A 21,891-nucleotide genomic window follows, 5' to 3' on the forward strand; every position below is an offset into this window, starting at 1 on the left:
AGTACAAGTGGCAGAAGGAAACCAGGACTGGTATGGGTTGGGATGCCCATGTGGCCCAAGTCCTAACTGGTTCTCTCCTCCTGGTGTGCTCAGCCCTATAATGACTGAGTGGGCCCTGGCTGCCTGGCACCCATCAGATGAGACAGCCCATGTGAAGGCACCTGGGGTATCCAGTGCCACCCAGGTTCCAGGTCCCAGAGCAGCCTCTGCCTGCCCGGCGGGTGCCTCGGGGGTCCCCAACTCACTGAGGACTTCCACGTGGTAGTTCTTCACAGCCTCCCCAAGCTCATTGGTGACCACACAGGTGTACTGGCCCGCATCTTCCTTCTGGGCATTTAGGATCTTCAGCCCGTGGGTGCCTGCTTGGGGGCACAGCAGCCATGGTCACCCCCAGACATGAACTCATGAACCAGTCCCTTCCTCTGGCCCAGCCTGATGACGTGTGCCCTGCCCCCTCAATCCTCCCCCCAGAGAAGGCATCACCTGGGAGCAGCTGGATGTTGTTTGAGGGCTCAAACGGGGCCCCATCCTTCATCCAGGTGACGGTGGGGGAGGGGAAGGCCAGCGCCTCGCAGATCAGAGAAATGGGGTTACTGATGGTCACAGTCACCTCCTCATCTGCACTGTCCTCGGTCACTCCCAGGATGGTGGGAACCACTGTTGGAGGGGGGCGCAGGGTATGCATGGTAACAGGGATCCCCAACTCTGGGCCCGAGGATCAGGAAGTCTCAGACCCGGGTGCTTAGCTCTGCACTTTTGCTGTTGGCATCGCACAGATGGGAACCTGAGGCTCAGAGTGGCCCATGCGCTGTGCATCTAGACTTGAACCGAGGCCCAGGTGACCTAGAGCTGAAGCTCACCACCACTAAGCAATACCACAGGGGAAGCTGGACAATTTCTGCCTCAATTTCCCCATAATGCTCTTAAAATGCAGACTGTCTATTAATTTACTCAGAGCTTCTCGGGTCTCCTTCTGGTTCAAATCTACCACTCTGGAGAGGTTGGTGGGCTGGAGGGTGGGGGCAGGGCTGATCCCTGCTGAATAGAAAAGCTCCCAGTTTCACTGGTCCTAAAAATTCCTCTTCAGCCCCTGCAGTGAACTCCCCCTTTACCACCAGCATTTTTCAGAAGTGAATTTTATAAAACAAGTCTGTGTCCCTCGTGTTTTCTAGACCCTGTTTCTCCTAACAAGTCAATTCCCACTGGTTGCCTTCAGGACACGGATGGCCTGGGTGTGAAACCGCCACCCCCCTCCCCCCACACACACTACACACTGGGGGCCTAAAGTGAGTCTTGTCACCTCCCTAAGCCTCAGAGCTGCATCAGTGACGTGGGGACGGGCACATCTCTAGTGTCCAAATGCCTGGCCCACCACAAGACTTCAGCCAGTGTAGCTGCTGTTACTACTTTTGTGGTTATTATTGCTGTTGAACTTGGAGAAGTCGAAATAAAAGTCACAGAGTGCTTTGTGGGAAGCTGCCTGTAAGGAGGTGGTCACCTCGCCTCTCCCTCCTGCCAGCACCCGGGGCAGCCAGGAGATGTCCAGCACTTACCCAGGACGCTTAGCTGCAAGTGTTTGGTCTTCTCCCCCGCGGCGTTGGCTGCGATGCAGGAGTAGTGGCCGGCACTTGACAGGTTGGCCTGGAGGACCTGCAGGAGGGCTCCGTCTGGAGAGATGAGGTGGGCGTCCCCGGCAGCCAGGCGCTGGCTGTCCTTGAACCATGTGACCTTGGGCTGTGGGTGGCCTGTACACAGAGGGAGAGGCAGCAGAGACAAGTCAGCAGGTTCTGACCAGCGTGGCCCTGAGGTCAGAGGCTAGGGATGTGGACTCTCCATCTCAGTCCAGACCCCCAAGCAGCAGGGCAAGACAGAAGCAGCCACTGAGCCTGGTCGGGGCCCTTTCCCACATGGTTTGACCACCTTTTCCTTACCAAGGACTGGGCAGAGATGGTTCGGTACAAACCAGCAAGACAGAAAGGCAAATTATCCCTTCCATCCCTCCCCCCCCACCTGTACCACCCCACCTACCTACCCTAACCCACAGCATTAATGGGTGCCTACTCTGCCAGGTACCAGGGAAACTATGGTCGCAAGGCAGCCCTTTGTCCTCAAGGGGCTTCGAGCTGGGCTAAGATGTCACGAGGCCACTGTGGCCTCCTTTCTGAAGCTGCCTTCTCCTCCTTCTCCCAGTCCACTGTGTGCGGCCCTTACCTGTGGCATTGCACATCAGGTGGGCTGTCTGCCCCTCGGGGACCTTGACTGCCTCCTCCACGTCCTCATTCTCGATACTGGGAGGAACTGGGGGAAGCAGGGAGGCGGGGGGTAACTGACCAGGGTCGTCCCACTCAGGCTGAACAGCCACGGAGCAGGGAGCTAAGAGCCCATGGTGTCTCTCTTCAGTTTCCTATGCCTCGGTTTCCCCATCCCCTTGTGCCTGCTTCTGTGGGGCAGTGAGTTTCATAAACATTTGCTGCTGGCTGGCTGAGGAAAGTGCCAGTGCTGTGGGAGCAGGCCCTAGTCAGGGGAGGGCAGTTGGGTAGTGTTGGAAATATTTACCCCCCTCCACTTTGGGTTAGCTCCTGCTGTTTCTGGAAAGTTCCATGGCAGCCCCAGAGCGTGAGCCCTTAGTCCTGGGCCCTGTTCCAGGCAAGAGGGAAGGGATTCATGGGGTGCCTGTGAGAATGAGGTGGTGCCATACCCAGGACCTCCACGCTGAAGTTCCTCCGCGCCTCGCCAGCCTCGTTGCTTGCCAGGCATGAGTAGAGGCCCCTGTCTCGCTCCTGTGCCCGAGTCATCTTCAGCATCCAGCCACCTGGGAGGGAGGGGAATGGGCTCCAGGCATGCCTACAAGCAGCCTTCTGTCCAGCTGAGCCCAGGCTGCCCACCAGACATTATAATTAGATATGTATGTGGCTGCCTCCCCCTGTGTTCCATTCCTCAGGTGGGGAGACTGAGGCCCAGGAGGGCGAGCAGGTAGGTGGAGCTCCCTGCTGTGAGACAGGCACCAGGGTAAACTTGAGGACCCTGTTCCAGGAAGAAGGATCTGTCTCCTCACTACCCCCCCAGTTCTGGGGACCTGCTGGGGCTAAAAGGTCAGGAGCGGCCTATGAAGTCCTGGCCCAGGTCAGCCCCTGCCCCCACTTTTTACTCCGATGGACCTGGTGAAAGGCTGCCTGCTCCCAAGGACCCCTCAGAGGTGAGCCAGCTGCTCTCAGGGGAACCAGGGATCTAGGACGCGCCCCAGGAAGGCAGGTGCACAGGACAAGGGGTCACTGCCGTAGCTGCCCCCAGGGCGGATACTGTGATCGTTTGCCAGTCTCCTGCCTGGCCAGGATGCAGTCTCTGAATTCCTATCATCGCAGCTCCTCCGGCAGCCCCCACCCCAGCCAGTGCTCAGGAGTGGTGCACAAGGGGACAGTCCTTGGCCACCCCGGCTTTGGCTGTGTGGAACACTCGCCGAGGGTAAGCTTCACTGGACCTTGAAGTCCTTGCAGGATTGATGGGACGCTGCCTCTAGGGCCTCAGTTTTCCCATTTGTATACCAGCAAGAACCACTGCAAACCAGTGTTGTGAGGAGAATGAATATTCAGAGGGGAAGGTTTGTAGACCAGCACTTCCAAAAGTTTGTTACTGTTCTGTGGGATGTATAGAAGTGCTATGAGAATTTTTTTTTTTCTGCACGACTTATCAGAACTTTAACTATGCAAATGGTCGTTGTGAGTCTCTAGTTGGGGAGCAGAGCAGAAGCCCTTTCCAGACTTATTAAAATCCAATTTTTTTCCCTGGAGCACTTCACTTGACCAGAGTTTTGGGGTACACTCTTGGGGCACAACAGCTGAAATAATTATCCCAACGAGGCCTAGCAGCTCAGGGTCAGAAGTCACGGACAGAGGCGGAGGTGGAGGGCCAGACCCGATAACCAGATACTCCCCTTGTGGGCACCTTACCTGCCAAGAGGTAGGTGTCCTCCCCAGGGCTGATGGGCTCCTCCCCTCGGAACCAGCGGACCCTGGGGGGTGGGATGCCTGTGGTTTCACAGAGCAGCGTCAAGGGGCTGTGCAAGGCAGCAGTGACATTGGTCAGAGGGCCCAAGTCTCCGATGAGCTCTGGGGGAACTAGACACAGAGAAGAAGCCACATTCAGGATGCAGACACAGGCGGCTTGATTCTTGCCTGCACCCCCTCCTCGCGCCCTCCCCAGCCGTGCTCCCTGAGGACTGTGCCCACCCTCTGCACCCCAGTCGGGGGGCCCTGAGGAGCACAGGTAGCCAGACCAGAGCTGCTCCCATTAAAGGGAGTGAGTGGTGGCCGCAGGCTGGGCGCCGGGCCTCAGTTTCCCCACCCCCCTGAGGGACACCAGGAGGATTCAAGGACATGTGTAAAGTGCACAGCACAGTGCCTGGCACAGAGCCCATGCTGAGCAAATGAGACTGGAATCTGAGAAAAGGCAGACACAGATGCATTTCCTAAGTGCACCATCAGCGCTCCGTGGCTACCCTGCAGCTTCTTAGGGATCCGCTGAGAACACCAGCCACACCCCATCAGGCAGCGGTAAATGGGTGGGGCTGGGGTCCCAGGACCACCATGCACATGATGAGCGCGGCCTCCGAGCCAGAGCCCTGTCCACCTCTCCCACCTCATCTCTCACTGCCGCCCACCTCCACCCGAGGCACACAGGAGGCGCTCAGAAAGGTCTGGAAGCAAGAGCCTGTTTCCGTTACCCTGACTGTGCCGAGTCACCTCCCAGGCCTCCTCAGAGTATGCTCCCTCTGCCTGGCATATCCTTCCCCTCACCCTGGCACCTGGTTAACTCTCACTGAGCTTTTACATTTCAGCTGAAAGGTCACCTCCTGCAGGAAGCTACCCTGACTTCCCATGACAGTGTTCAGGGTCTTTCTGGCCCCCCACAGGCTCCGAATTCCCCGTCACATACAAGTCATGCAGGATAGGGACTGCTTCTTGCCCCAGTGTCAGGAACAGAGTAGGGGAACAGCAAATAAGGGAGAGGGGGAGGGTGGGAGGGAAATTAGGGCTGCTTGGAGTCAGTCCTGATTTGAGAACAGCCTTTATCAGAGGAGTCAGCAGGACTGACCCCAGGAGCAGAGCCTGAAGCCTGAACTAGCTTCGCTTCCTCCAGTCCTGCCCCTCCGGCTGCTGGTCCTCACCCAGCACGGAGAGCGCAAACCTCCTCTCCGCCCTCCCGGCCACGTTCTCGGCCACGCAGCTGTAGAGTCCAGCGTGGGCAGCCTGAGCCCGCTCCACATGCAGTTTCCGACCCTGGTCCTTCAGCTGCAGGCCAGGCTGGGGCCCCACCGGCTGGCCGTCCCGCTCCCACGTCACCCTGGGCGGGGGCTTCCCTGTGACATCGCACTGCAGAGTGGCCTCCCCGTCCTGGACCACGGAGACCTGCGGGTGGGGCTCCTGAGGGCTGGTGATCTGAGCGGGAACTGGGGTGGGGAGAAAGTGCGTGAGGGAAGGCTGCTGGCCACCGCACACAGCGCTCGCCATGCACCATGACCCTGCTTAGCCTGTGTCCCTCCACCACTTGCTGGCTGTGTGACCTCAGCCAGGTGACCTCACCTCCCCGCGCCTCCATTTCCATCTCTACATTGGGGTCATAACAGCAGCCACGGCCCCTCTCCCATACCCTGGGGATCATGGGTAAGCCTGCTGTTTGGAGAACAAGCTCAAGGCACTGCCCTTAAGAAAACCTTTAAGAGGTTTTCTTCCTCAGAAGGAGGGGGCTTCCTGGAGTCTAAGCAGTCGCTGGGCCCCGCTGGGGTGGGGGGCATTCCTCACTGGCTTCCCCCCAGGGCGCCGCACAGCACAGCTCTCTTCTCAGTTTTGTTTTCTCGAATGGTTTTTACAAGGCTGAGACATTTAATTCCATCGCTAGAGGACAAGTGGATAGAGCCTGGGTTTCCACTGTACATAGGAGCTTCCTATAAATTTTATATTTCTTTCAGTTTCCAACTGCTTCAAGATGATATTTCCCCTCTGGGCCATTGGGGGCTACCTGGGGTCACGCTGCCCATCTCTCCTACTTGGGTCAGGGGCTGTAAGAAGCCGGATGTGGGGGCAGTTAATAAGACCCCAGCCACCTGAGAGGGAAGCTCGAAGCGTTCTCATCAGCACAGCTCCTGCCTGGGCTCAGGTTCCAGAGGGTGGGGTTGCCCTGCCAGGGTGCTCAGTCGCCCAGCCTTCCAGCCCCTTCCAGCTGGCTCAGGTCACCCCAGCCGCGCTCACCATGCACCTCCAGCTGCTGGTCCTGGCTGCTATTTCCTGCCACGTTGCTGCACTCGCAGGTGTATGTTCCCTCCTGGGCCGGCTGGGCCTGTCCCAGGTATAGCAGCCGCCCCACAGCCGACACCTGCTCAAGGCCTGGCCCCTCCTCGGGCAGGGGCTGACCTGGATGCAACAAGGAGGCCCTGGTTCCGGTCCTCCCACATGGAAGGTTCGTCTCCCCCTCATCCCAGCCAACTCCTCACCCTTCAGGGACCTACTTAGGCACCACCTCTGCCAGGAAGCCTTCCCTGAGTACCAAATCTGACCCTGGCACCCACTTTGGGCTGCCACAACACCCAAGCTTCTCCCCATCCCGGTTCTGCCTGCAGAATGTCCTCTCAGAATCCCACCCTGGCCTGGCCCTGCTTCACTTTCCCTGAGGATCCTCACAGGCTCCTCAGGGCCTGGCACGTGGTAGGGCTCCGGGAAAGCTACTGAATGAATGGCCCATCCGTCTGACTGTGTGGCCAGAGGAGGGCGGCCGGTAGCTGGTACACCTGGCAGCAAGAAGGCCCCCGTGTAGGGGAAGGATTCTGTAAGCCTCAGGCACTGACCAGAGACTACTTCCCACCATCCCGCATCTGGTCACAGAGGAGCAGCCCTGGGCCCTGGGCGTCCATTAGCAGACCCAGCAGGGGGAGAAGCCCTGGCGGCCACAGGACATACTGCCTCCCTCTCATACGCTTTCCTCTGTTCTCTTCCCTGGTGATCTCAGCTCCCGGATTTATTCCCAGTCCAGAGCTCTCCTCTGAGCTCCAGAAAGTCACCTCTCACTGCCCACTTGCATCTCTTTGGGCGACTAACAGATGTCTCACAATGAGCATGCCCAACTCCGGGGCTGCCCCACAGACCTGTGCCATCAGCACCTCCATCTCAGTGATGGCAGCGCCACCCTCCTGACTATCAGACCAAAATCTGGAGTCATTCCTGCCTACTCTGTCTTCTCAGCCCCCTAGGGAACCCACCAGGAAATCCTGCCAGCACCACCTTCAAAATGCATGCTCCTGGGACCCCCTCAGCTACCCCCCAGGCTAGGCAGTCAGCCTCTCTCACATGGAGACCTACTCCGCGCTAGCTGCCGGGTGTTCACCCTTGCTCCCGGTATTCGATTCTCAACATGGCTGGATGAACCCACTAGAGTGCAAATCGTATTGCAGCCCTTCTCTGTCCAGAGCTCAATGGTAGCCCCATCTCATTCGAGGTGACAGCCAAGATCCCAACAACATCCTATCCAGCCCCATTGCTCGGGTGCCCACCTCCTGCCATCCCCTCCTTGCTGACTCGGCTCTAGCCCCACTGGCCTCTTTGCCAATCCTCAAGCACACTTGGCTCATTCCCACCCCAGGGCCTTTGCACTTGCCATTAACCTCTGCCTGGAGTGTGCCTTCCCCTGCAATATTCTCATGTTCATCCCTCACCTTGTTGAAGTCTGCATGGTCAAACCTAAAACTGGAATCCCACCCCTCCCCCACACATCCTCTCCCTCAATTAATTTTTCTCCATGGCACTGGTCACCTAGGGTGCCAAGTCATTCAGAGAATTTTCATTTGTTATCTGTCCTCATTCACTGCTGTATTTCCAGCACCTCGGATGGGGCCTGGCCCAGAGAGGCTCTCAATAAATATTGGTTAAATGAATGAACTCCAAATATTTATTGAGCACCTATTTCATACCTGGGGCCCACAGACTCACGGAGGAGCAGATATTGAAGGGCTAAGGTGGTTCCATGACAAGTTAACACACAGGGACTGTGTCGAGGAGGCCCTATGCCAAGCCCGAGGTAGGGGTCGGTGAGGGCTTCCTGGAAGAGGGGACTTTTGAACTGATCAATCCTAAAGATCAATCCAGATCTCACTGGTTGGGAGGGGCCTGGGAGGCCCAGCAGACTTGGAGATGGGGCACAGGGGCTAGGGGAAGCATCTCTTCTGTAACCAGCACCCTCACCCTTGGGGATGGGGCATGGGGGGCTGAGGGAAGCGTCTCTTCTGTAACCAGCACCCCCATCCTTGGGGATGGGGCATGGAGGGCTGAGGGAAGCATCTCTTCTGTAACCAGCACCCCCACCCTGGGCTGTAGCCCACCATCTGTGTCTCAGCTGGGCTCCGGGGCCAGGGCACCTATGATCACAGTGAGGGGCCTCCTTGTGCAAGGCAATGAGGGGGGCTGGGCGAGGGCAGCCATCCTACCGTCCTTTCTCCAGGAGATCCTGGGGAAGGGGATGCCCCAACACTCGCAGGACAGCCTGGCGGGGTACCCCTTGGTCACGGTCAGGGTGCGGGGCTCCGGCGAGGGGAACGCTGGAGGGACTAAGAGCAAGGGGGTATGAGGCAGGAGGCAGCTGGGGCTGGGCTGTGGGGGTACAGGGATGGAGAAGGGCTGTATCCTGGCACCGGCCAGGGCCACACTCCCCAGGACATGAGAGCCATGGCAGAACGGGCGGGGAGGGACCCCAGGGGAAGGACCCCAGCCCAGCCCCCGAGACCCTCACCCCAGACGTTCAGGTTGTAGTGTTTCTCTGAGCGGCCCGCCCGGTCCAGCACCTCACAGGTATAGCGGCCTGCATCCCTCACCTCTGCTCTGTCCACCTGGCCAAAAGCAGAAATGACCCATAGTCTGGGGCCACACAGAGGTGGGGTTACCCCTGGACAGACACTTTACCTCACTGACCCCCAAGATCCCCCCTGGAACCCTGGCTCCTCCACTTCCTGCACCACGAAATTTCCAAAAGCCAGTGCCTGTGGTGGTCTGAATGAGCCAGGCACGTGGCATAGGCTCCTGAAATGGCAGCCCTGCGCTGCTAAGGATGGTGGGCAGGTGGCTAGCTCAGCCCCTCACCTGCCTCTAATCTGCTCCCAGTCTCTGTGGAAAGTCCAACAGAACAGACCAGAAGAGAGGGTGGAGAATGAAGAAGGGTGAGGATGGTGGGGACACAGTCCTCAGGGGTCAGATCCTGACCCAGGGGTGACGGTGCTAGGCTGTGGCTCCGAGGAGTGAAGGGAAGGAAGGGCGGAGGAAACCAAATGGAGGTGCTCAGAGCTGGGAATGACCACATCACAAGGGCAGGAGGAGCCGGAGCAGGCTAGAGTGGGGAGTCTTGCCCAGCAGCTGGGGGTACCTCCCCTCCCCCAGCTGGCATGGCTGAGCTGTTACCAAGCCACCCCAGAATTTGCCAAGCCACCCCAGAGGAAAGGTACCAGTATGCTACAGGGGAGAGGGTGAGGCCACTGGGGCCAGGGCACTGCCTGCGGTGGCATAGCCAGGAGGAGGTGGAGCTAAAATTTAAGTCCAGGCTGATTCCAGAGTCCCTGACCCTCACCACCCCTGCCGTGCGCGGCCAGAGGCCCAGGGGCAGGCTTTACATGGTCTGTCAAGGCAAGGAGGCTTTCAAAAAGGGAGTGAAAAGCGAGTAGAAAGAGGGAGGCTCAGGTTCGTGGGGGCCCCAAGGCTCAGTCCTGGGGTGTCACTCTCCCTCTCCATTTGGCTTGGAAGGAATCAGCTCTGACTGGGTTGAGGCCAGAGAGGCCTGCAGGTCATGCTGATGGAACTGCTGCCCACGGGGACTCACAGGCCCTGGCTGCCCAGGGCTCAGCTCTACTCTCGGAGGAGGCCACACACCTCCAGCAAGGCCTTGTCTGCAGAGAGGCGGACACCGGGCCTCGGCTCCAGGGGGTGGCCGTCCTTCCACCAGCTCAGCACAGGAGGGGGCATGGCATGGCCCTGGCACTCCAGGACCACAGACTCATTGGCCACAACAGATACGTTCAGTTCTTCTCCGAGGAGGCTTGGAGGCACTGCGGCAGGGCAGGAGAAGGGCTACCTCAGGCCCGTGCGTGGGCAAGAACCTGGGGCAGGCCCAGCCAACTGTCAGTAGCCAGGAGCACACACCAGGGGATGGGGCATCACCCTTAGGAAGGGGGCCCTCCCCTGAGCTACAGCCCTCTTAGCTTCCCCCCCGCGACTAGAGTCCTGCTTCAAAAGGAGGCACCCAGTCTAGATGGGACCGTAGAGCATAACAATGCCAAGTTTGTGATTTTGTGCTCTGTTTGTACAAGATACTACCACCGAGGGAGACCGGGTAAAGGTGACCCACTGTCTCTGTATTGGTTCTTATAACTGCATGTGAATCCACAATTATCTCAATAATTTTTAAAAATAAATAAATTTTTTTTTAAAGTTTTTGAAAAGCAAACCTTTCCCTGCAAAACCAGGCCACCTTTCCCCTGAGACAAAAGAAACCCCGTTATAGGGCAGGGGTTCAGCAGGCAGGGCCCTGGCCAGAGCTCCTGGGCTGGAGTCCCACCTCTACCTCCTGTGTGAGGCCCTGGAGACATTCTTCAGCCCATCTGGGCCTTGATTTCCTCTTCTGTGAAGTGGGGTAATGAAGGTACCCACCTTGGGGGGCCACTGTGAGATTAAACGCAGTGACACAGGGGAGCCCTTGGGCTCACAATCCCTGTTAACTACAATCTTGACTCCAGCAAAAAGAAAGAGCTAGAATTGAAGGCTTCCTCACCCCTCTTATCTGGGGCTCCACGTTTCCCAGAGTTCTCTTATGTGCCTCCACAGAGCCTCACAAAATCGCATACAGGAAAATTTAAAAACAGTAGCGACTGTAACAGTGTGCTTCAGCGTGCAGTGAACCCTGTGCAGCATTTGAGGTGGGTGCTATTTTGCCCCATTTCACAGATGAAGAAATGGAGGCTCAGAGAAGCAAAGTGACTAGCCCAAAGTCACAAAGCTAGGAAGTGGCGAAGGCAGATGTGAAGCCCAGGCCTACGACACTCAAGAGCGGGCATTCCTAACCACCACCCCACACTGCCTTCCCCAGACGGACTGTCAGCCCCGTTTGGCTCAAGACACTGAGAACGTCCTGTCCCTGACTCTCAGCCTGGTGGCCCTCCTGTTATGTCATGCTTTTCCCACCTGTTTCTGAATATGGAGCTCTGGGCCATGCAGGGCCACCTGGCTGTCCACCTGTCCATGACAGGGGAGCTCACCTCCAAATGACCCCCACGTGAAGGCAGCCCCAGTCTCAGGCCAGTGTCTCCTGCACCCAACCGGCCCCTCTCCCTTTGGACGTGGCTGCAGACGCCCCCTCGCCACCTTCCTGAGCTGCCGGCCTGGACCAGGCAGCCTCCGGAACCCGAGACTCACTGTGGACGTGCAGGAAGACATCCCGGCGGTCCTCGCCCACTGCACTCACGGCCACACAGGAGTAGCTGCCGGCGTCTGAGGCCCGGGCACGGGCCAGGGTGAGGACCCTGCCCCCAGGGAACACCTGTGCCCCGAGAAGGAAGCCCACCTGAGGTTATTACCTTGGGGCAGCACCCATACCTTCCCAAGCTGGCCCCCCACACATGCGGACGGGGACCTCCGCCAGCTGACAGCCATCATGCAGATCCTCTGAGAGGGTCCCCTGGGCACGTGGTGGCTCGTGAGCTCTGATAGCCCATGTGCAAAATGCACAACAGTTTTCCCAGAGTCAGTACAAAAAGAATGCAAAACGTTTTATCAATGATTTTCTTTATTGAGCGTGTGATGAAATGATACCTTCTGCGATAGATTGGGTTAACGAGAATATATTATTTAAAAATACATTATTTATATACATAATATATATATTTTTCATCTGTTCATAAAATATATATCATTGTTTTCATCTGATTCTCCTCACTCATTTTAATGTGGCTACTAGAAAATTTTAAATTCCCGTGGCTCACCTTTGTGGCAGGTATGATGCTTCTGGGGACCATGGGCTCTAGACTCTCCACTTAGCAGCTCCCCTTCCTCCCTCCAGCCGGCTGTCCCTGGTGTTCCCTGCTTCTCCCTCACCTGGTTCTCCCAGGCCCAGATCTCTGCTCCCAGCACCTACTGAGGCACCCCAGGGAGGGGACCAGGGCCACCCAGCCTACTGACCTGGAGGCCGGAGGTCCCTGCAGTGGACACGGGGTTTCCATCCTTCAGCCACATCAATGTGGGGCTGGGGGCTCCGGTGGCGTTACAGGTCAGCCGAACGGGGGCGTTGAGCAGCACGGGGCCTGGCAGGCTGGGCGGCAGTGTGATGCGCGGAGGCACTGCAGGGAGGCAGGGACATGGGGCACAGGCTGAGCCCCACTGGGGCAAAGCAGGGAGGGCCCCCGGCTGGGCACCCGGTACAGGACCACAGGGCCACAGATGTAAGCGTGGGGGCAGCCACTCCCAGCTCAGGCACGCCGCCCCACAGTTCTCCAGGCTCTCATCTCATCCTTCAACACCACCGTGAGGCTTCTATAGATGGGAAACTGAAGCCCGGAGAGGGCACGTCCCCTAGCCAAGGCCGGCCAGCTGAGAAATGGCAGGAGCGGCACTCGAACTGGGCCTTGTGGTCAGTGCAGGGTCCTTACCATGGAGCTGGTGAGGGGTCCCCGGGTTTTGTTTTCCAACTCAGAGGCATCACATGAACCTCTGTCCTCCGGGTAGCCCCTCTTGGGCACAAAGTGGTGGGAGATTCAGGTGTATCTGGGAGACCCAAGCTGTGTCACCCAGGGCCCAGGAGTCCTGCCCAGCTGCCTGCGTTCTTAGGGTGAAGACCCGACCTCTTAGCCTCGTCTGATAGCAGCTCCACTGGCCTGTCCCCTCCTCCCACTGGCCTGTAAGCTCCAGGCCCCACCCTCCTTTCAGTTCCTTGAGTCCCCCAACTGTCTGCAGCCTTGGGCCTCAGCGGGCCGTCCCCATTTAAGCATCCAGCCCTCAACACCACCTCCTGGGACCCCCAGGCCAGATCAGTGCCCCAGTCCCAGGCACTCAGTGGCACCTCACCTTTACTAGGCCTCATGACAACTGTCAGGAAACAATACAGGTAAGTGCATAATTACCGTACCCTCCACTGGGCAGGAAGTTCCTGGGTCTGTCTTGGTCAGGGCTGCAGCCCTAGGGTCTGCCCCAGAGCACGTACTAGGTAAATGTGTTTGATAGAAGATGGATAGATGGAGGAAGGGGTGGCTGAATGGACGGGGGGCTGAGTGGATGGACAGATGAAAGGTTAAATGGGTGGATGTGTTGGATGGACAGCTGGATGGATGGATGGAAGGATGGATGGACAGACCAATAGACAAATGGATGGAAAGACAGCTTTTTGGATGAGGACCCTTTGGTCCCAGGGCAGCTCACCATTGACCCGCAGACCATACTGCCGCTCTGTGCTGCCCGCCACATTGGAGGCCACACAGCGGTAGCTCCCCGAATCAGAAAACTGGGCTCGCGCGACGTGGAGAGCTCTCCCGTCAGCTGACACCACCATTCCCTTCTGGGAAGAAATGGGCTGGCGGCCCTTGAACCAAGAAACATCTGGGGAAGAGAAGAGAGATGTAAAGGGCTATGCCAGCCCTTCGGACTGTGCATCCAAGAGGTGCTTCCCTGGTAGCCACATGGCAGGCCTTTATTTCAGGCACTGGACAAAGCCAGCTCTCCAGGAAAGGCACTGTTGTCTGAGACAGGACCAAAGGCAGGGAGGAAGCCCACCGGATGCAGGCTGGGGCAGTCGGAGGAAAGGGGGGCCAAAGCCCTCCCAGACCCAGAACCGCCTCCCTGGCCAGGAGAGCCCTCACAGGGCAGAGCTCTGGAAGAGGACACGGCACCCCTCAAAGCAGCCACCTCATGAATGTGGGCCAGTTGTACCTTCAGGTCCCTCACACCTGCCAGGGCCCACCCCAAAACCCCACAAGAAGGGTGACAATACCTCTGGTCGCCACCCCAGCAAAGCAGAGTGGATAGGAGGTGGGGGACAGGAGACGGACCCTCCCCTGGGCCCACCCCGTCTGCTGAATGCTCATGCCTACCCCCAAGCTCCCAGCCCTTTCCTCACCTGCTGGTCTAGGGGCCCAAAGAGGCGGCAGCTTGGAGGCCCTGGTCCCCACTCCCAGCCCCCGGGCAGCCCCGTGAACTTGCAACCTGAACAGAAGCCTTGCGTATTTGTTTCAGATCCCAACGCGAAGGCTCTGGGCCCTGGCAGATGGGCAGACTGGCATGTAATGGGTATTGGGTAAACAGCTATGGAGAAGAAAGGAAAATTGGAGAAATAGGAGAAGGGCCTACTGATTTCTCCCCATTTTGTCCACAGCCTGAGCAGTACCTGGGGCAACTGGCCTGCCTCATTATTTAGGGGCCAGGGGCCAGCTGGAGGGGGCTTCCAGCCGAGAGCAGGGGTCTTACCAGGAGGTGGCACACCCGAAGCCAGACACTCCAGGGTTACTGAGGCATTTTCCAGCACTGCTTTGCTGAGTGGGCCTGGCTCAATGTTGGGGGGCACTGCGGGAGACAAGGAAAGCCCCGGCTTGGGATTGTGGGGGGGCACCTGGCAGCTCATCTCCCTGCCCCTAACGTCCCTCTCCAGCCTACCCCAAAGGTCCTGGGCAGCAAGAGCCCCAAACAGCTCCTGTCTTCTGATCAGGGACTGAACCAAGCACAGGAACAGACATTGGGCCACGACCTTTACTAGAATTGTACAAGTATGACCCCTGTGCCCAGCCCTCCAAGAACAGTTGACATCTGGCCCAGTGGAGTGGAACCCCGGCAGCCACAGTGGCAAGTGCAGGGGTCTGCCCACTCATGCGAGGATGTAAATAACCCCCCGAGAGAACAAAACAAGCAGACATAACATGAATGCAGACAAGGACGTACTAGGAGTGTTAAACCCTGTCTCCCTCCCTGACAGCCCCCACGGCAGCCCTGAGGGCCCTCAAGGGATTACCCTCCATCCAGCACCCCCGTCCTCACCCAAAACCTTGAGAGCCACAGTCCTCTTGCTCTCCCCGGCCAGGTTAGTGGCGGCACAAGTGTAGACGCCTTCATCCTTCAGGTCCACCTTCTCGATCTGGGGAGGGAGGGGCGCGGCATGTAAGCCGTGGGGATGTGGGTGGGGGCCCAGAGCCTGGGACTGGAGGGCAGTCAGACAGGTGCTGGGACGTGCTGAGCAGCCAGGCTGTGGCAGGCCCCAGGGGCAGGGGATGCAAGGCCTGGAGGCAGTGTGGTGCCAGGGGTGGAGCCGAGTCACATGGAGAGATACCAGGGACCCCTCTGATCTTCCGATAGTCCCCTTCCTCCCACTTTCTTCCCGACACCTGGAGCTCTGAGCCCTGGAACAGACTCAGGGCCCCACCCCCTCCTCAGGTCCAGCACCCAGTCTACTGAGCATTCCCAGTGCTCGTCCTGCCCCGAGGCTGCCAGAGCCCCACTTGGGGTCTGCAGGGCCCCTAAAAAGCAGCCCCTCCACGTGCACCCAGTTGCCCCACCAGCCATGGGGCCCCTGCACATACCTGCAGGTTCCCTCTCGAGGCCACCAGGGCCACCCCATCCTTCCACCAGTGGAGGCTCGGTGTGGGCACCCCAGTACCTACACACTGGAGGGTCACAGGCTGCAGGAAAGGGGCTGTGATGTTCTCACCCCCAGTGATGGTCACCGATGGGAGCTCTGGCCAAGGGAGAGGCAGAGAGGGCCCGGGTGAGGATGGTGCAGGGGGGCCCAGCTACCCACTCAATGCCTGGGAAGTAGGGGGCAGTCTTGCAGGGCTGGCTGGCCTCTAGCTTTGCCCACTCAATCCCCGAGACACCAGGCTTAGGGGGAAGAGTATGAGGCTGGGAGCCAGTGGAGCAAGTATTTCTTTTAAAAGTTCTCCCATCTGTCCATCCCTCTATCATCTATTTGTCCTTCCATCCATCATATAGCCATCATCACCCATCATCCACACATACATCCTCCATCATTTATCCATCCATGTCATCCATCACCCATCCTCCTATCTATCTAGCCATCATCCATCCATCCTATCCATCTGTGCATTGAACATCTACTAGGCACAGGGACACAGTAGAGAAGTGGCCACCGTGCTGCCCTCTTAGAGCTCCCAGAGCTGAGCAAGGGAGGGAGACAACCAAATGAGTAATCCCATACAGTAGGTGGTCAGTTATGGCCAAGAGAGGCAGTGGAAGTGAGACCACTGTCCAATCAAGGAGGGCTTCTTGGAGGAAGGCATATTTTGGGACAGACCTAAAAGATAAGGAGGAGCTAGGCAGGCCAAGAGGAAGAGGGAGACTATTCCAGGCAGAGGGAACAGCATTTGCAGGCTCAGAGGTGAGAGAGCTGATGCACTTAGAGAACTGAGCAAAGGTCAGAAGGGTCAGCATGAAAAGAGTGGGTGAGGAGGGGGAAGGCAGGGGGTGGGGAGAGCAACGGCCTGTGGTTGGATCATCTCCCAAGTATGGGAAGCAGCTGAAGTCAGCCTCTCACACCCACAACTTTTTGGGGAGCTGGACGGTCTAGCCTAGACATGCTGTCCAGAGACACCAGTCCCCTGCCTCACCTAGGTCCACCTGTCAAAGGTGCAGACGGCCACAGCCTTGGGCCCCACCCAGCCCTGCATCTTGGGCTGCCCGTGGCGCTCACCGTGCACAGACAGCTCCACCTCGGCCGCAGCAGTGCCTGCCTCGTTCGTGGCCTGGCAGGCAAAGAGGCCCGCGTGGCCCAGCTCCACGTGGTCGATGTGCAGGGTAGCCCCCTGCGAGGCCACCCGCACCCCAGACAGCTCCTCAGCTGGGTGGCCGTTCTGCAGCCACCTAGGGTGGGTGTTGAGGGGGCAGGTCAGCCTGAGACCAGGGAGGGCAAGACAAGCCAGGAGGCCTAGTAGCATCTTCCACCTGCTTGCACATCCCTGGCTCCACAGCCTCCTTCATAGGCCTGGGAAAGGGGAGGTCGCCCACCACCCCACCCCCAGCGCATGTGCTCTATGCTAGTACCCCACCCCTGCCCTGGCCCCTACCACCCCATACTCACTGGATTGTGGGCACGGGAGCTCCTGAGGCCTGGCAGGGAAGTTCCAGGGTCTGTCCCACCAGGGTGGTCACCTGTCCCAAGCCTTCAGCCACCAGGAGCTGCGGAGGGACTGCAGGCAGGACCCACAACTGGGTGTTTGGAGCTGAGCAAATCCTGGCCTAATGCCCTACCAAGTCTCCAGAGCAAGTCTCTCTACACGTGGCCCCTCCTCCAGGAAGCACTCTGGGACCACCCGAGGCAGTAGGAGGGCCTCCTGGCCTCCCTACAGGCTTGGCCTGTTTATCCAAGCCCTGACTCCCCACCGCCCAAGGGCTCAAGAGGCCATCTGCTTCATTCCCCGCTTCCTCCCCAACCACGTGGGGCTGGCCCCGAGCTGGTGCCTGAGTAATGTCTGCTGAATGGAAGAAGGCAGGTGAGGCCCCCACCCCACCTGCCCCAGAGAAGAGCTCCCGCAACCCAGCTCTGAGCCTCAGAGACCCGGACCCAGTCGGTGTGGGCGAAGGGCCACGCGGCCCAGGTGACGGGGCGGGGCGGGCCTGGCTCACCCTGCACCTCCACGGAGTACTGCCGCACGGCTTCCCCGGCGGGCCCACTGGCCACACAGCTGTACAGGCCTCCAGATGCCGCCCCCAGGCTCTCCAGGCTCAGCACGCTGCCACCGGCCTCCAGCCACGTCCCGTTGCTCTCCACCACCGGCAGCCCCTCGTGGTGCCAGGAGAGGGTTGGGGGCGGGTGGCCTCTGGCCACACACTCCAGTGCCAAGGGCCTCCCGGCTATGGCCTTCACCCTATGAGGCCCTCCGCCAGTGCCCTCAATAGTAGGTGGGACTAGGGAAGAGACATGGGGGCTGCTTAGGGCCCAGGGCACCAGCCTGCTGTCCGCCCAGCAGTCCTGCCAACCCCACCCTGTGTGACGCCACCTCCCTCATCTCCACCAGCTGAAACCCCCTGGTCAGATATCACCTCCTCTGAGAAGCCCCCACCCAGCCCCTGGCCGGAAGCCTTCTCTCTCGCTTCTGCCCCTGGGCGGCATTCCCACCCCGCTGCTGCCTCCCGTCTCCGCCGCCAGCTACCCCTTTGGGCTCATCCCGGCAGAGCAACAGCTCAACTGTGTCTGTCTCCAGTGTCTGCACACAGCAGCTCTCCGTGCCTGCGGAGCTCAAAGGGATGGGCTCCCCAGCTCCTCCAAGGCCTCTCCCCGCCTGGGGTGGGCCTGAGCCCCAGTGGGCTGGCCTGTGGGGGCTCCTAACTCAGCCGTTATGGCAAAGTAGGAGGGTTCCAAGTTGCCAAGCCCACCGAGCATCCCCAGGGAACACGTGACGATGACCAGGATGTGCTTCTCAGCTTTGTTCTGGTCACAAGTCCCTTGGAAAATCTTACAAAAACGTGTATTTTCCATTCCATTTTCAAGAGGTCCTCCCATCTCCAAATACAAGTTCCTGAGCTGGCAGCCGGGCCCATCCTCGGGGGTTGCCTGAGGACCTCACACAGCCCAGCTTCCCTTCAGGGGCCCAGGCCTTGGCATCTTTGGGGGCCAGAGCTCCTGAGCTGGGTCCTCAGGGGCCTGCACTCTGCCCTCTCAAATGTCACCTGTTCCGACCCCACCCCTACCCACCTACACACACCCTCCCTGATTCCCCACAAGCCCTCAGAGCCGAGGGCCTCGAGGTGGGCCAACGCTGAGGTCAACAGGCAAGATTCATAGTCAGACCCCCCATGAACGGGTCCCATCACCTCCTAGTGAGGTGACTCTGGGCCAGCCTCTCACCACCAGAGCCCACTATGCTCATCTCTGAGTGGGGAGACAAGGGCCTGCACCCCTGAACTGGCTGGTTACATGAGCCGATGCTGTGAGGAGCTGATGCTGATGAATGAAGAGCAGTTAATTATCAGTAGTGGTTGTGGGGGTCTGGATGTGGCTTCACAAAAATACTAAACCAGGAGAGCAGAACTGGATTCCCCATTCGGCTCCACCTGAGCACCTAGACAGGCCCTTCCACTCCCTACCTCAGGTTCCCCACCTGTCTGAGATGACCATTCTCCCTGGACGCTTTAGTCTCACTGTCCCGGGCCTCTGGCCACTCCCCTCAGGGACTTTGGAGACTGGCAGAGTTCAGCACGGCCCACAGTCCTTCCCACTGATACCCCAGCTGGCCTCCGCTCACTGCTGCAACCCTGTCCACTCACCATACACCTCCAGCCTGGTGGCCTTCTCTGTGGTCCCCGCAGAATTGCTGGCCTTGCAGGTGTAGATGCCGGCATCCGAGCCCTGGGCTCTCCCCAGCTGCAGCTGCCGGCCACCCCTGGTGTAGACGGCCTCAATGCTGGGAGGGAGGGGGGCCCCGTCCTTGAACCAGGTGATGTCAGGAGCAGGCACTCCTCGGGCCTCGCACAGGAACCGCACTGGGTGGCCCTCCATGACAGCCACCTCACTGGTCTCATTGGAGCCCCAGATGGTGGGAGATGCTAGGGACAGTGGGGGGCTGGTCACAAGGAGTCTCCCCCAGGGGCTGGCACCCCACCCTCAAGTGGCATGTGTGTGCCCATGGGCCAATAGCACCACACATGTCACAGGCTTCTCCTGCAGGAGTCTGGGAATAGGGGGACAAAGAGTGTGGGGCCTGGGGACAGACAGGAGAGGCCTCTCGGGATATGCTGACACAGGAAGCAGACCCCGTCTTCGCAGGAGGTGCAGAGGTCAGGGAGGGGCCCCACTCTGCCTCTAGCTCACTGTATGAGCCAGCATAGGTCACTTCCCATCTCTGGGCCTCAGTATCCCCATCTGTAAAATGGGTGGCCAAACTAAACTGGGGGCTCCCACGGGGCATCACACACCACTGGTGGTACCCACCGGGGTACCTGAGCACAGGTGAGGTAACATGGCGTCACGTAAAGGAGTGGCTACACCTCCCCAAACCTCCCTCCATCTTGATGACAGCAAAGGAAAAGGCTGTTTGATACAACTATGTAGTGTGCCTTTCTAGCACTTTCTTTGTGGCCCTTTTTACCAGAGAGAGAGCAGCCACCCACTGGTACTCTGCGGGCAGCTCATGCCTGGGAATTTTCGGCCTGGCTTTCCCGTTATGTTTGCATTTCCAGCTTCCTCCCACCGAGGCCAAGTAGCCCTGGTTTCCTACTTACAGCTGAGACATGAAATATCCTTTTAGATAAGTGTGCTTCAGGGGGAAGGAAAGTGACCTGATTTAAAGAAGACGTTAAAGAAACAATCGTCCTAAGTGGTCTCAGGAACAGTAAAACTTGGGATGCTAGGATGGGGACAATGGGATTTGGGAAACGGGTGAGATTCCTGCGTCCCTCCCCCAGTGTTATTGGCCTGGGGGCTCACGCCTCAAGGGCCCCCATTTCTGCCCTCATGCTCCCTCCGTGCAGAGGGCAGCCTGTGGCGGGGGCAGGAAGGGGCCAGGCTCACAGTGCACTCTGAGCCGGAAGTCCTTGGCTTGCTGGCCGGCTGGGCTGAAGGCCACGCACTGGTACCGCCCCTCATCCCCCAGGTGACTGCTGGGGATTCTGAGCACCTGGCCGCTGTCCTGGAGCTGGACGTGAGGGTCCCCCAGTGGGACAGGCCTGGAAGGATAGTCAGAACACTTGATCAGTGAGGCCACGGCACTGGCAGGGCCAGGCCGCACACAGGGGTCTGCCACGTGCGGGAGGGCAGGCATGTGGGTGGCGGAGTGTTCTGGAACTGGATGGGGCTGAGCATCGAGCAACATGCGGCTGCGCAAAACGCCACTGAACTGCGCACTTCAGCATGGTTACTTCACGTTATGCCAACTTAACCATGGGCACAAAAAGCAGTTTATGTTAGAAAAGCAAGGCTGGCTGAGTGTTGAGCGAATCCTGCTGGATGAGAGCAGGGTCTCACCAGGGCGATCCCAGGCTGGGGCGGGGCTGCCCCATGCTGCCCGCTGCCTGGGCCCTGGGCGTGTGTGAATGCCTCTCAAGCTCCCCCACAGAGTTCAGCCACCCCGGATCCCCCCATCCACCCTGGCCAGGCCTGGGTGCCTCCCCAGTGCCATCGGCGAGAGGGGCCACTCACTGCCCATCCTTGGTCCATTCCACTTGGGGCGTGGGGATCCCTGAGGTCCGACATTCCAGCTCCACCTCCTCACTAGCCAGGCCCAGCACCTCCTGGGCAGCCCCGGCTCCAAGCACGAAAGGGGGAACTAGGGGCAAGAAGGGTAAGTGGTGAGAACTCCTCAAACCCTGCCAGCCCCACCCACCACAGGGCCTTTGCCCATGCTGGCCCCCTGCCTGGTGCACCCTTCCCTTCTACTCAAGCCAAACCCTGGTCCCTTCTCTGTGCTTTATCAACAGCTTGCACTGCTCTTTTGCAGCACATGACCCACAGTAATTACTTGGTTAATTACATGATTATCTAATCTGCCCTGATAGCTCTGAGGACAGGGACAGGGTCTGTTATGGGCCCCTCTGTGCCCTTGGCTGTCAGCAGGCAAAAATCTCCTCCTTCCCCTGGCCTACCTTAAAGGGTAGGGGCTGGAAGGCCAGACACCTGGGGGCTGGAGGGCTCAGGCCTCACTCACTGAGCACGAGGAGATTGAAGTCTCTCTGAGCCGTCCCGGCCTGGTTCTCCGCCCGGCAGGAGTAGAGGCCAGCATCACCCTCCTGGATCCTGGGGAAGTGGAGGGCCCGAGCCCCATCTAGGAGGTGGCGGCTGTCTGCCTCTGGGATCTGGGCAGAGGAGGCCAGAGTCTGACCACCCCCAGCACCAGCAGTGAGGAAACGGAGGCCCAGGGAACTGCTAAGTGACGGGAAACCAGGG

The 21,891-nt window shown here is 59.0% G+C and overlaps 1 protein-coding gene across 2 annotated transcripts in view; it reads right to left on the reverse strand.

Annotated features, from left to right (window-relative positions):
• The window catches only part of HMCN2 (hemicentin 2), a 133,595-nt gene that overhangs the window by 44,442 nt on the left and 67,262 nt on the right, over window positions 1-21,891 (reverse strand). For both annotated transcript variants that reach the window (XM_073222828.1, XM_073222826.1), the window contains exons 28-51: window positions 21,653-21,800; window positions 21,148-21,274; window positions 20,521-20,675; window positions 19,278-19,556; window positions 17,637-17,918; window positions 17,092-17,200; window positions 16,705-16,874; window positions 15,578-15,732; window positions 15,039-15,135; window positions 14,475-14,570; window positions 13,434-13,610; window positions 12,201-12,358; window positions 11,439-11,562; window positions 9,900-10,075; window positions 8,773-8,869; window positions 8,471-8,590; window positions 6,246-6,407; window positions 5,165-5,446; window positions 3,948-4,115; window positions 2,699-2,812; window positions 2,212-2,298; window positions 1,554-1,745; window positions 484-657; window positions 246-359 (exon numbers count right to left, since the gene is read on the reverse strand). In XM_073222828.1, coding sequence (XP_073078929.1) covers window positions 246-359; window positions 484-657; window positions 1,554-1,745; window positions 2,212-2,298; window positions 2,699-2,812; window positions 3,948-4,115; window positions 5,165-5,446; window positions 6,246-6,407; window positions 8,471-8,590; window positions 8,773-8,869; window positions 9,900-10,075; window positions 11,439-11,562; window positions 12,201-12,358; window positions 13,434-13,610; window positions 14,475-14,570; window positions 15,039-15,135; window positions 15,578-15,732; window positions 16,705-16,874; window positions 17,092-17,200; window positions 17,637-17,918; window positions 19,278-19,556; window positions 20,521-20,675; window positions 21,148-21,274; window positions 21,653-21,800 — 3,763 coding nt within the window. The remainder of the gene's footprint in view (window positions 1-245; window positions 360-483; window positions 658-1,553; window positions 1,746-2,211; window positions 2,299-2,698; window positions 2,813-3,947; window positions 4,116-5,164; window positions 5,447-6,245; window positions 6,408-8,470; window positions 8,591-8,772; window positions 8,870-9,899; window positions 10,076-11,438; window positions 11,563-12,200; window positions 12,359-13,433; window positions 13,611-14,474; window positions 14,571-15,038; window positions 15,136-15,577; window positions 15,733-16,704; window positions 16,875-17,091; window positions 17,201-17,636; window positions 17,919-19,277; window positions 19,557-20,520; window positions 20,676-21,147; window positions 21,275-21,652; window positions 21,801-21,891) is intronic.

This window comes from Manis javanica, chromosome 2, assembly GCF_040802235.1.
Source record: "Manis javanica isolate MJ-LG chromosome 2, MJ_LKY, whole genome shotgun sequence".
In the NCBI taxonomy this organism is placed as follows: domain Eukaryota; kingdom Metazoa; phylum Chordata; class Mammalia; order Pholidota; family Manidae; genus Manis; species Manis javanica.